The sequence below is a fragment of the Helicoverpa zea genome, chromosome 6 (assembly GCF_022581195.2).
Source record: "Helicoverpa zea isolate HzStark_Cry1AcR chromosome 6, ilHelZeax1.1, whole genome shotgun sequence".
In the NCBI taxonomy this organism is placed as follows: domain Eukaryota; kingdom Metazoa; phylum Arthropoda; class Insecta; order Lepidoptera; family Noctuidae; genus Helicoverpa; species Helicoverpa zea.
This window is the reverse complement of record NC_061457.1, coordinates 10,673,961-10,687,852: the sequence shown is the minus strand read 5'-3', so window position 1 is coordinate 10,687,852 and position 13,892 is coordinate 10,673,961. Positions and strand designations below refer to the sequence as shown.

At 36.2% G+C, this 13,892-nt stretch overlaps 3 protein-coding genes across 9 annotated transcripts; 2 read left to right on the top strand and 1 right to left on the bottom strand.

Annotated features, from left to right (window-relative positions):
• Positions 1 to 481: 481 nt before the first annotated feature.
• On the top strand, positions 482 to 3,394 carry LOC124630959 (28S ribosomal protein S22, mitochondrial). Its single transcript, XM_047165011.1, has 7 exons — positions 482 to 689; positions 794 to 1,023; positions 1,414 to 1,538; positions 1,810 to 1,867; positions 2,031 to 2,239; positions 2,556 to 2,736; positions 3,012 to 3,394. The coding sequence occupies exons 1-7, from the start codon at positions 578 to 580 to the stop codon at positions 3,225 to 3,227; spliced, it is 1,131 nt and encodes a 376-aa protein (XP_047020967.1). The 5' UTR covers positions 482 to 577; the 3' UTR covers positions 3,228 to 3,394.
• Positions 3,395 to 3,611: 217 nt separating this feature from the next.
• Positions 3,612 to 7,009, top strand: LOC124630963 (MORN repeat-containing protein 3-like). Its single transcript, XM_047165022.1, has 5 exons — positions 3,612 to 3,756; positions 3,922 to 3,985; positions 4,316 to 4,563; positions 5,051 to 5,238; positions 6,902 to 7,009. Exons 1-5 carry the CDS (start codon positions 3,612 to 3,614, stop codon positions 7,007 to 7,009), a joined length of 753 nt encoding a protein of 250 aa, XP_047020978.1.
• Positions 6,991 to 13,675, bottom strand: LOC124630961 (calcium release-activated calcium channel protein 1). 7 transcript variants are annotated; one of them, XM_047165016.1, is made up of 4 exons: positions 13,333 to 13,673; positions 12,778 to 12,862; positions 10,324 to 10,476; positions 6,991 to 9,955 (listed from the first exon to the last, which is right to left on the bottom strand). In XM_047165016.1, the coding sequence occupies exons 3-4, from the start codon at positions 10,459 to 10,461 to the stop codon at positions 9,425 to 9,427; spliced, it is 669 nt and encodes a 222-aa protein (XP_047020972.1). In that variant the 5' UTR covers positions 10,462 to 10,476; positions 12,778 to 12,862; positions 13,333 to 13,673; the 3' UTR covers positions 6,991 to 9,424. The 7 variants fall into 7 exon arrangements, with proteins under 7 accessions (XP_047020972.1, XP_047020973.1, XP_047020975.1 ...); XM_047165017.1 differs by having other exon boundaries at positions 10,324 to 10,473; XM_047165019.1 differs by lacking the exon at positions 13,333 to 13,673 and adding an exon at positions 12,949 to 13,258 and having other exon boundaries at positions 10,324 to 10,473.
• Between the last annotated feature and the right edge of the window lie 217 nt (positions 13,676 to 13,892).

Sequence of the window (13,892 nt, the reverse complement as noted above, 5' to 3'; positions counted from 1 at the left end):
AATAATTCATTATAACGATTTCATTTAATTTTTGTATGAAAAATTTCAAAATTTTATATTTGACTTTTTTTTCCGTAATAAATCTATTATTTAAAGTTGCAGCGATTTATTTATCTAATAGCATAACTATTCAGACGTACATACACAAAATTTCAATGCAAAATATCGAGAAACAAAAAAGTTACAGAATTTTGAGATGAAACGCACAGGTTCGTCCCATAGTGCGCCGCGCGGCCCGCCGCGCTCGCGCTCAATCACTTGCATTTACGGCCACTGCCGGCCGCTGCTCTTTCAGTGGGAATTGACCCTTAGACTGGAAGCCGACCCCAACATGATTGGGAAAAAGGCTCAGAGGATGAATTGTCTGGGAGAGACATAATAAATTAATGTCACTCTCAGACGTATGTGTGACAAGTTGCCTGTGCATAAAATAACAGTAGTGCAGCACAGAATAACAGTGGAACTAAAAAGACCAGTACCCCATGGGGCAAGTTAACAGAAATTAAAAAAAAAGATTTCTTTTTAGGTTAGAAATAGGATTTCGAAAACAAATACATTTATTTATCAGAAAACTAAAATGTCGCTTCTATTTCGTAAAATAGCACAGACCAATCCAAGAAACCTAATCACTGACGCACAAATACTGGTCATATCATGCCGTACACTGAGCCTGGTTCCATCCTTGTATGGTAAGTCCATTCACGTAACTAATAACATTTTTAAGTGAACCTAAATTAGGAATGGCTTATTTACACTTAAAGTATAAACTATCCAAGATACTTTTCTATTCCAGATGGAGAACAAGATCCAGCTCCCAAGTTTTTCTCATCAAATGTACAGGTTTTGTTGAAACGGTTGACTCGACCTGATTACAATAAGGTTTTTCGCAAAAGGACTAACCAGGGGCTAACCATCCTTAAAACACCGACCTACAAATTCTTGACGAATGAGGAACTTGAAGAGGAAATTGCTAAAGCAAATGAAAGAGCTGACAGATTACTACAAATGCCTCCAGTTGTTAAGGTAAATAAAACTCCTATTTACTCAGTAGCTGTATTTTCTTCTTACCAACCATAACGTCTGATTAGCAGGCTTGCTGCAAGTTGTATGAGTTGTGGAGGCAGGTTAATGCTCTGAATTGCATTGGGTAAGACTTGATGTCCTAAGGAAATCTTAGGTATTTGTTTTTTATATGTATATGCTATAATTCTGATTAATGAAGAAAAAGACTAGACAGATCAGGCTTTCAATCTTCAATTAACTTATGAAGGCAAAATAGAAAGATAGTTTCCCTGAAACAAGTAAATTATTACTTTGTATTTAACACCACTATTTTATTTCTACTTTACTAGAATATCTATGAATTTTATCAATGAAGAAAGATTTTTCAAATGTTGCTATTGTAATTTTCAGGTCCAACAGCACATTGATGATGTTCTATCCAAAGACCCCGCCCTTATGGGGTATGATACAGCCAAGTTCATGTTCACGGACATCACATTTGGTGTGGCTAATGAAAATAGATTGATTGTTGAACGGTAAGAATTTATCAATACACAGATAATATTATGGTCATTTATTTATTTATTGAGCCTATACTGTCACACTGCTGGGTAAAGGCTTCCCCTATCTCTATTGGTCACTTTTTGTGGCCAGGTTGTAAGGAAGCTATTCAAGTCTTCATTTAAAACAAAAAATTCAGACATCTGATTTGTATACCGCCTCTATTTTTGGAAGTCGCTTAAAAAGGCGAGAGTGTATTTAAATATTTTTGGTTCTTGTATGTAATATTTTTATACATTTTTCCAGTGATCCTGATGGCACTCTTCGTAGCTGTGATCATGATGTCAGGAAAAGATTAAATCAGGTAACCGATAACATTTTAATTGTACTTTACATTCTTGGTCTTCTACAAGCAGTCACTCAAACATTGAAATAACATTAATTTAAATATTTTATTTTTAACATGTTACCTTAGTTCCTTAAAGACATCATTATATTTACTTTCAATAATTATTTTTCATTTCCAGGTATATTTCCCGCTCAACGGCCGTAAGCTTCGTGAACCAGTAATGTTCAGTGACCTAGAGAAGTTCAACAGCCTACTGGACAGAGAGAAGTACGAGTTTGTGCTGGACCGTGCCTGTGTGCAGTATGAGCCAGACGAACCTGCGTACCAGAGAGTCACCAGTATGACGTACCAGCATCTTGATAGCTATAGTAAATATGAGCTTTTAAGGTCAGTTTTTTCCTGAACTCTATTTTGTTATATAAATTTTTGACCCAGCCTCCACCAAAGTGGAGTGGAGCATAAAAGTTTAAATAGTAATAGAATTTTGCTATTCAAACATCTGTGTCTGTCAAAATAATTTTGCTACTCTCAAATCTGTGACTGTACAAATTCTATTAGTTATTTTTTTTGTTAACTTTCCTGGTGCCTTTTGGTGAATTTGTATTGCTTACTCTCCTTAACCATTCCCGTTGATCTCCAATCTTGACCAATGTCAAGGTAGCCAGCACGAAAATTGCTCATATACTATCGTCATTTGTTATAGGTCAACCCGTCACTTCGGTCCACTGGTATTCTACCTGACTTGGCACCAGAGCATGGACAAGTTGATGCTGGAGTTGCTTCAGAGTGGTGCAGTACGAGAGGCAGTGCTACTGGTAGCATTGAGGCAGGCCTTACATTCAGATGTGCCTAACGGAGAGGTGGCTGATTCTATAGTGCAGCAAGTAAGTACATGATATTTTTTTGGCTATATCTAATTTCCGATAGGTTCCCTTTAACTGATTCCATGGTCCAAGAGTCATGGTCCATGGTCATCTCTTTAGACTTAATAAACCATTGGGACCCACCTGTGACCATGGTAGGTCGGTGCAAGTCGGCCAAAACGTCTGATATCTTTATAGTAATTTAGTTATTGTATACCACTACCATTTTGAGAATATAAGCTTGATAATTGACTCAATATAATTTTGTTTAATTTAGTTTATCTATTACCTTACAGATACTGCCAACACCAATACAACTCACGAAATCCGAGAACCTAACCGAAGCTGACATCCAGTTAGACACGAAATGTGTAGAATGTATAGAGAAGTACATCGCTAGCAACTCTTCAATAAAGAGCCAACAAGAGTTAGCTCTGCAAGGCTTCAGGGAGCATTATCAACAGCTCATAGAACTTAGCAGAGGACTGAAGAAGGCGCATGGAAACCTTTGAAGCATTTATTGTAAAAACAGTACATGAATAGCCCTTTGCAAAACCAAAATTCATTGATATCTGTCACTTGTTAAAAGGAAGATAGGTGGAATGATATTTTAAAGTTTTAAGTTCTAATTGTATTTAGTGCATTTTTGTGCAATTAAAAATAAATGTATAGTTAAGTTTTTGGTTGTTTTATTACAGTAAATATCAAATTGAGTATTATTACAGGGAGGAATAAATAGGACTATTATCTTTATGATTCAACCTCTTTTTTTTAAACTGCATACAAGCAAAAAGTATCACTTAATTTTGGTGACATTGACACGAGAAAGATTGATGTCAGTGCAATTTTACTGTGCACTTACTGTTTGTAAACATTTAATTATTTGATTAACTACCATGCCATTTTATCACAAACCAAGGGAATTCACGCCACTATTGATAGCAGCTGAAAAGAAGGCCAAGAAGAACGGACTTCATCACGCTATTTTTACTTCGAGGTTCGACAAATATATAGGCGATTGGAAAGATGATTTGAAGGAAGGTAGGTTCATTGAACCTACCGATACGAAGCAGGTCCAAAAAAACATTGATAGACCCATATAATTTTGATCAGCAAGTAGAATTTAAATAGATCTAGGTACTTACTTAAGTAGGTACGTACCACAATGCTCTAAGCTAACGTTAGATTTGAAATCATTGTCCGCAGGAAAGGGAAGGTTTTTAACAATCAAAGGAAAATTGTATGAAGGCGATTGGTACAAAGGACGCCGGTATGTGTCGTACGTCGTCTATCCTTAGAATAGTTGGTACCCATAGTTCCATTGGTGTGGTCCTCGCCAAACTCAATGGCGACTAATAACTACATAAATACCAAGTGTGCCACTGCCTTCTTATCTGGAACTTTTCCGAGTCGCAGGTTTGGCGAAAACTACCGTAGAAGTTCACCAGTAGGTACATATCACCAAGGTATCAAGGTAGATCTTCCCTGGTTAAAAACTGAGTTTCACACTGGAACATTACATAAACGTTTTGATAGCCACCTAAATCACGTAGCCAGTGTCGGTAGACTTAAAGAATAATCGAACTATTTGCGCCATCAGACACGGTTACGGGGTTCTGAGCCAGTTGCAGCCGAATGGCACGTACTCCCTGATGTACCGTGGCGACTGGGTGAGGGGGAAGCCTGAGGGCATCGGCTGGGCGTACTTTGAAAACGGTGAACGATACATGGGCTTTTGGAAAGCGGGTCTACTGCAGGGCTATGGCAATTACTGGTACGCCGACAACACTTTTTACTGTGGATATTTTAGCAATGACATGAGGGATGGATTTGGATTGCTCATGTATGGTAAGTAGCCTCAGTCTTCCCATAAACATTCTCTGAAAGTGGCTTAGCATTTTTTCATTCCACCTTATCCTCTAAGTATTTAGTGAGACTCAGCTATTGTGTTTTTAATTTAGTTAAAACTTCACGCAGTAGGACTTCATGGTCAGTGGGCTCGGTAATGTTTAGATTTGCTATTTGGTTGGATAAGCTTGCGTCGAGATTGGCGGACGTGACCTAAAATCCGTACTTACAACATTATCTGCGATACATAATTAAATAAACAAATCGTTTTTCATCCATACGTAGGCAGCGAACTCACGAATGCCGGAAGTTGCGCCACATGCGTCCTACAGATGTGACGGCTTCGTGAGCGCAAACCTAGTTTTATAAAATTGCCTTCTTTTGTTATAACAACGTTCCCACGATAAGAACGATACGGCCATTGTTCTTAATAAGCACCTACCTACTAGTAAGTACATAATGTACCTGTTTGTTTATCTTGGTGTAGCAAACGGGAACAGGTATGAAGGACATTGGGAGAAGAACTTGAAGAGCGGACTGGGAAGGTACTACCACATGCGCACTGGCCAACTTCAGGAAGGTTGCTGGGCGAACGACGTGTGCATCATGTCTAAGATGACTGATATCATTATAAGACAAGCTTGCGATCATCCAACACCTTATCCTATACCACCGGTTAGTAGCGTCATATCTACACACTAGTTAGCTAGAAAAGGGAGAGATCCCTAGGTAGGTATACCTATATTTTTAACTATAGGTACCTAGGTACTTAGTATGGAAATTATACGAAATCTTCGGCTAAGTTGATCTGGAACACTAGCGTGTAAGAAACCTGCTTCGTCAAACCGGAAAACCTACCTACATATAGGCCAGATAGGTGGATAGATATTTTCCTAAACAAAATTCGTACTAAGTTTTAATTTATCTCTTCTCATATAAAAGTATCAAAAACATTGAAAAATACATTAACTAAGTTGCGAATTAAGTAAGTACGCGTCCTCTCAATCCAATATTTAAATGAGTACAAATGGCAACAGAACCTAAGCGATTAACATTGTGACGTCAACGAAATGATAATTCTAATCTCGTGAACTAACGGAGTTAGGTATTTAAATAAATATGTGTTAACGTATTAAGAGTTGCATCGAAAAAAGGACAAAGGCTCACCGTTAAATTTATGTTTATAAAATTTATATAAAATTTACTGAGGTAATTTTTGAAATCTAACTGCGTACCTACCTAAGTAGGTTTCTACCTCCTACATAAACTAAACCCTGATGAAGTAATAACACTTAATGATAACAAATAGGTAAGAGACGTGATTTTAACAATAGGTGACTGGTTTTCAGTTGGCAGGTATTTGTTCTTAAATTAAGTGATGCGATGAGATCATCGACAGACACAAAATCAAGTTTTGGCTAACTCGTTTTATTATAAGAAGGATATATCGATGACGTTAAATGCATCGCTTAGTTTATGTATGTTCCATGTACCTAAGTGTTTGTAGGTACTTTGTATGGCTGGGTCGCTTGACATGGCCACACACTTTCAACACCGTGCCCTGGAATACCTACCATCAAGGAGTGCCACTTACATCCGCCGTATTGTTTCTTACTTACTTATTTGCTTTCTTATTTGTCGAAAAGATCTGTCGTGTACCCGTGTCAAGTACATAGGTTTGGGTTGGCGGGACGTAACGTTTGGTGTTCCGCAAGGGTCGTTTCTGGGTCCATTTCAATCAAAGACTATAAAACCACTTATGTGGTTATTTACTTTATGATTTCAATGGAACGTTGCCTATAGTTAGGTTCTGTGCGCTGAGCTTTTCATCGGCGTCGGTGCCCTATGTACGCTACGCCAACACCGCAGTTGAGTTTTTAGCAGAGGGCTAGGAAAAAATATATAAGTCGCGAATACTTATTACCTATAGTTTCTAGTTTCACTGGCCGAGTGCGTCAATGGTTGTTATTCGGTATTTTTGTATTGGTCAATCATAATATTGTTTGCCGATTCTGAGGCTATGATCTTTGAAATCTGAAGGCAGAACTAGATCGACTAATATTTTAATGCCTTAAAGACGTGCCTTGGACAATATGTTGAAAACAGTCACGTATCGACAGATATAATTTATATTCACAAATAATATAGGTATGTCAATAGAAATACAAACTCAAAGCGAATTTTACATACGAAAACTGTGTAGGTAATACTCGGAAGGTCCTCGAACTCGTAACCTGGTTCTGTGCTTATCAGTCGCTCTACACTACAGCCTCTAGTGGCTCGACCACATCACACTTTTACCTTTAATTAAACTAACATTATATTTTTCTACTTCCAGCATCAGCTGAAATTTTCAAGAAAAATTCTGGAGCAGAGCGAGCTCTGGCTCAAACAGAAGAAAGGAGAAATAGATAAAAACCTCAAAGCTTGCATCGACCAAGTTTAATAGGTATGTGTTTACAAGATCCGTTAAAAATAACAATTGTAAAATTATCCATACAAAATTCTACAAGTTACGTTTACATGAACAATTTATTTACTTAATTCTAAAATATATATTAACAGATTTTTTAATGTCATTCATTATTATATCACAGTACTTATTGGATTAAGTAATAAATACAGTCAATATCATTTTATTGCCATACTTTGGCTTATGTACCTAATAGAATAGTTTTTGATCAATGTCACAAATGGGATAAGGTACATACACTGATATCGAATTCACCGATTCAGAACAATGGTATGACAAAAAGTCAGGTCATGTTGGGGTAAACAGCCTAAGATTATTTAGGTAGGTACCAGAGGATTGTCTAAAAGCACCTGAATAACTCTCTCATAGATAGATATTGGATCATTGGATAAAGTTAGCTTAAATTATGAAAATGCTGCAGAATTTAACGGGCCAGAAAATATGAGTCACACATTGTCGTTTATCGTTAATGTAACTTTATTCTACAACGATGGCGAAACTCTTGATAGTGGTACTATTACGAAGTTGATATCACATGTTACCTACGTTACGTTAGATATCGTATTTTTTTGTTGATCACGTTTTACAGTTGACATGTCATGTCCACCTAACAAAGATTTACTGAATTATGTTGTAGTTTCGGACTTGGATCTAGTGTGCCAACGTCTCTTTGTTTCTCACCCTTATAACTAAGATTACTGTAATGATAATAGCCTGACACTTGATCAAATTGTCTTTGGGGATTCTTGCCTTTTTTCTAGTCGGAAAGTTTTGAAAACTTCATGAATCAATCTTATTACCACCTAGCGACCAATTAAAACTAATTAATTGGACAGTAAATATTAATCCATCAGTACACAAAAATTTATAGTCATAATTAAATAAGTAATTAGTTGTCTGTAAGGGTAGCCCTTGCAGCTGTGGTTGTAACACAACTCCAGTGACATTTACGGTACATTAGCCCTTTCGATGTCATGCAAAGCGTCCACGTTTTAGGGTCTGCCCACATTTATCGACGCGAAATCGGCTAACACCGGTTAAAAAGCCTTTGTCTACGTCCTACCTTACAAGGGTTCTACTAATACTATTCGCATCGGCTTGGCTCGGACTTCGGGACGCCGGCCGACAGCGAAAGGAGCCGTGTGTATAGCAGATCGGTGTTAAGTCGAGTAGTGTGGTGATAATCGGCTTAAGCAGATTCCGCGTGCATAAATGTGGGGAGACCCTTATTCCTACATACAGCGTCAACTCGTTCGTAGTTAGTCATGCGTTAATAATTCATCTCAAATGATGTGGCATTGAATCGGATGACGTCCCGAGAGAAACGTTACAAAAGGGTTTTCTTTTCAAAATATATATTTTGCAACGTAACGACGAATAAATACTTTTCTGTTACCGCTTTTCAAAATATTTTAAGTTTCTGCTTAAATATAGCTCAGTTTGAGATATGATTTTTTAATATGGTTAAAATAAGCTTTTGACTAAAGAAAGTATTTAGAAGGTGACAGGAAAATGGAAAAATAAATGACGAATATTTCTGCCTGATAACCCTAGCCGTATCTGATAAATCGAGATGGCCCATTAGATATGAAAAGTACCTAGACATGAGTACAGCTCATGATAATTGACACGTAATAACCATTTTTACGCTACAGACTTATATCAGTGCAGACATATATTATTTAGTATAGATTTTATTGCACTTTCCCTTTATCCAATGTCCAAATAATAGATATACATATTTATGTTTATGATTGTAATTACAGAGATTCATTATTATTATTAATTTATTCTAAAATCTATTTTTTAAAGTCTGTCTTGTCATTACCTGTACACAAATGAGATTTTAAAATACAATATTAAATACATGAGATACCTAGTTATTTTCCCTATACCAATATGTGAATTATAAAATTGCTGCCTAAATTAAGTAATTGATTACAATTTACTGTCGTTGGGTAAAAATGAATTGCGGGAACCAATCTGCGGAAATCGTCTAATTGGTATCGTAGTTTTTTGCTAGGGTATAATTTTAATTAATCAACGTCAAAGCAGACCACCAAGTTACACCGCAGAACATAATAACCTTTACAAAAATATTTCTGGGCAGAACATAAATCATTCCACCTCATTAACGATTTTTTAAATTAATTGATACATGCTCTGCCAATGATTACGCTAAGTATCAAAAAGTTCTGTACTACATCTGAGCAGTAAAATTGCCCAGTCCATTTGTGCAATTTAATATCCGCGTAACGTGTTGGCACTCAATAAGTACAATCTTAACGAGCTAAGTACATAACTTACCTAAATAATCAATGGTGTACACTCACAAACAAAAGGTAATAATAACATTCCAAAAAGGACATAGGACACACACGTCGACAATCACACGATGCGACTTTGGTCGAGCAACGTCAAATTATTCATGCGCGCGTCGTGGTCACCCATTTCGATCTGTTCTTTGAGCAATTCGAGTTCTTTGATACCTGTAGCTGTCACCTCGTACTTGTGCCTCGCCAGGGACATGTAGAAATGTATGGCGAACGCCAGGAACACTATCATGACTGGAATGAGCACGACGCATGCGGACCACGCCGCCGTCGGGCTCAGATCGTAGAACTTCACCCAGCAGAGTATTGCTATCTCGATGAGGAACAATATCAGTCCTAGCAGGGTGGAGAAGGCCCACGCTATTTCGATGTACCAGTGGAGTCGTTCGTGCGGGGATTCGTGGACGAGTGATATGCTGTGGAGGTTACCAACGGCTTCGATGTTCGGCAGTATACATGTACTTATCATTAAGGCTAGCATGTGGACGGCTACCAGTAGAGTGGTGCACACTGTGAAAGCTACTAGCATTTCATTAGGCACTTTAGTGCTTTCAGGTGGATTTAGTTGCACTTCCACCATCGCTACCTGGTGAAAATGAAAACATTCTGTTGAGCTAAAAATCTTACGTCTAAATATGAATGAAGTTCAGCTCCGTGTTATTAAATAAATATCAGTAGGTACTTTGTCCAATAAGTGTCAACTATAATACAGTTCGGTAGTATCTATCTACGCGCACCAATAGTGTCATCAAGATGAAGATAACATAAGGCCAATTCATATACTATGCAATAAAGGTCTGACCTAAGTACAACGGGTTCCCTTACCATGAGGTTAGTCTAGTTTAAGAACACCTGAGGAAGTCGTACTTAAAACAGACATCATATCATTGAATAAGTGTAGCTCCAATTCTCTAAATACATCAGATTTTTTGTGGTACTATTATCTCCACTTACCATAGCGAATCCGGACAGCAGAGCAGACGTCTTGCTGGACGCCTTGAGCTTGGCCCGGCTAAGCTGCAGCTTCCTCCATGAGAGGTAGGCGGGCGTGTGCAGCCCGTCCGCCGACTGGATCGGGGTCTCGCCCGACATCACGCACTTGTGCTGCTGTCGATACCATGTCACATTATTATTTATACTTCAAAACACTAATTTAAAAAACCAACACCCTGTATTTTGTAAGAATGGTGGGAATCTCCAATGGAATGGACAAAGTCTCTAAAAGAATTTGGAAAAGGAAAATGAAAGTAAAGATTAAGAACAATGTCAGTTTTTTTCCCGCAACTTACACAAATACACAAATATTGAAAAAGATAATTTTATTTACTATATTATTATTTACAAGAAATAAATATACTACACACAAAAATGTCAAATAAATTGAGTGGGCAATTTAATCGCAATTTGAGTCAGACTATAAGGTTGATTATGGCTAAACAAACAATAGTCATCCAAGAGCCTACCGCCACAAAAACTAAGCTTCAATAAAGCAACCCAATGAGCTATTGTTAACTAAATGAAGATAAGCATTATTTGTATTATAGCTTACCATTTTCATTTTAACTATAAACTAGCACTAGGAGAAACTTTCATAAATGATAAAAATCATGAATTTGTAATTTAGTAAATGAGTTTGACCAATGGTTAAGCTTTATCAAATAGATTTGTCCCAGTGTGTACATTATTCGCATGCGTATCGGCGGCCTTCTTATCTCGTTATCATGACCTACCTATGTGCCCCATAGTATCGCCCGATGTAGCTGTCAGCCCAATACCATGCATAGTTGGTTAAAGTGTGACCATAACCAAAAACCCATTAGCAAGCCATTAACAAGCGTTTACTATATCCCTTTGATAAGTTTTGCAACCAATCCTGGCTTCATTAAGCCATATATTTAATGCTTACTAAGGTTTAGTGTAAGTGATCTATCAGCGAAAAAAAAAAACATACCGGCCAAATGAGAACCACCTCCTTTTTGGGAAGTCGGTTAAAAACTGCATAAATATGCATATAGTTGGGTTTTGAGTTAAATAATTAAGCGAAAATACACTCTTTTGCAAAAAAAAACGGGCACCTGTGCGAAATCTTAGTTTTAAGGACTTTACGTGTATTTCAAAGGGTTTTAATGATTGAGGCATGTTTCTAGCATCAATAGGGTTAGCCAAGCATGCGTGACAGTGTATTCTAAATTTGAATTTTGTTCAATTGCTAAGAAATTGGTTAAACCTTGTTTTGGACTAATTGCTGGCAGAAAGTTCGTCGGTGTTTTGAAAAGTTTTTGAAGTGATTTTCAGAAAAATGATAATGCAGTTTTAATTGGTGATTAATGTACCTTTCTGTTAGATCAAAACATTTTTGAAAAACTATGAGTATTTGATAAAATTTTCACCTACTCTGTAAGGACTATACTAATGATTGGTGGCAATGTTAAGAGTTTCGGTATTTTAGTGTAAAGCGTTCTATTGTTTAGATATTGTACCCACGTATTTTAAAATATCGCTTTTTCATAAATAAACACTGCTTACTTTAAATTGGTTTTGTCGCAGCCCAAGGTACTGATTCTCCTCTAAATAGTGTTTATTTATGAAAAAGCGATATTTTAAAATACGTGGGTACAATATCTAAACAATAGAACGCTTTACACTAAAATACCGAAACTCTTAACATTGCCACCAATCATTAGTATAGTCCTTACAGAGTAGATGAAAATTTTATCAAATACTCATAGTTTTTCAAAAATGTTTTGATCTAACAGAAAGGTACATTAATCACCAATTAAAACTGCATTATCATTTTTCTGAAAATCACTTCAAAAACTTTTCAAAACACCGACGAACTTTCTGCCAGCAATTAGTCCAAAACAAGGTTTAACCAATTTCTTAGCAATTGTACAAAATTCAAATTTAGAATACACTCTCACGCATGCTTTAGTTTGTTCGCGCATGTTTAGTTTGTTTAGCTTGAATTTATTCGAACACACAAGTTACTTCATATTATATTTATTTTACCTATTTTGTAACATATTTCAATTAAGAAATTAATATCATTGTTATTTTGTAAGCACTTTAACCAAGCTCCTATCCCAGCCAGATGTCATCCATATAGCACATTATTTATTTTTAGTTTATGTTCAAGTTTTTTACAAAACCTGCTTCTATCATACCAATTTATATGAAATCCTGTTAGATAGAACAAAATGTCAAGCATGAATATTAAAATTGTTTAAAAAAAATTTAACTTATAAACATGTTCATGATAAGGCTTGACATTGAGACTGTCCTAGGTATTATTATACAGACAACTCAGTCATGAAATAAAATAATGTGATATTAGGATTTGTTCACAAAAACCAAGCATAAGTATACACACTAAAACCCTTTTTCCAATAACAACCATTGTAAACTCACTCTTGTTAGGAAATGATAAGTTGTATCTTCGTTTTCAGTGCCACAAAACTGATCAAAATGCTCGCTAAAAACCTGTCATCCACTCCTTTGCAAACAAAATAAAAATAATCAATAAAAATAGTGAACACAAACATAATTATTGCATGCATACAATATATTGGATACAGATACCTGTCTATTTTAGGTTTTCAATTAAACATTCATATGTAAACGTAAGTTTTTAAAACCATACTTATAATAAATTAAATAATTCACAGCATAACACATAATATTGTATGACACATGTAACAGAAAATAGCTGTTACTATTACAATATAGACTATTATACACTGGGGTATCAACAACTAAGATGAAATCACTACTTTCGAAACAATGAATTGAATAAAAAGAGTCTTAAGCATTTTAACAAAGCGCGCGTGTTAAGTGCGCCGCATTACCACACGACTGATAAAACAACTACTAGTAAACAGTGGTTACAGTTGTCATTGCAATCAAATTATGTATATCTAAGCGAAACAAATGCAACAATTACATATAGCGAAAGTTATATCATACCTTGCTAAACTTCGGACACCAGTTATTAGAGGAACCGTATTGACCGCCCGGCAGTGCTGAGTGGTAATTATTTCCAGCTGTACTGGCTGACCAAACCGACATACCTAATTTATTTGTACGATAGTCCTTCGGTTTCAGTCGACGAGGTCAATCTGGGCGTTAAGCCTATACTCCATATAAACATCAAATTAGGAACATTACATTGTTCGATAAGTAGGGTATAAAAATGAACGTCTAATCTACATGGAATTAGCTGTATTATCCTATAAAAATTACAAAAAAACTACTGTTGCTATTCCATTTCCATGCAAACCAGTCCGCCGTAGCGTTAACGTCAACAAATTATGTCAGTGTCAATCAAAGCTATGTCACTGTATGTCACTGTCACTAATGACAAACGTTGACTTTGTCATAAGTTTGGTGAAATGTTATTCTCGTACTCGTAATTTTGTGAAGATTTTTTTAATGCTATTCATTAGGTTTTCAAGCTTAATAGCTATCAAAACTAAGTTTTTTTTGTATTTTGTGAAGCTAGATCTACAAATATTTTGATTTGATAT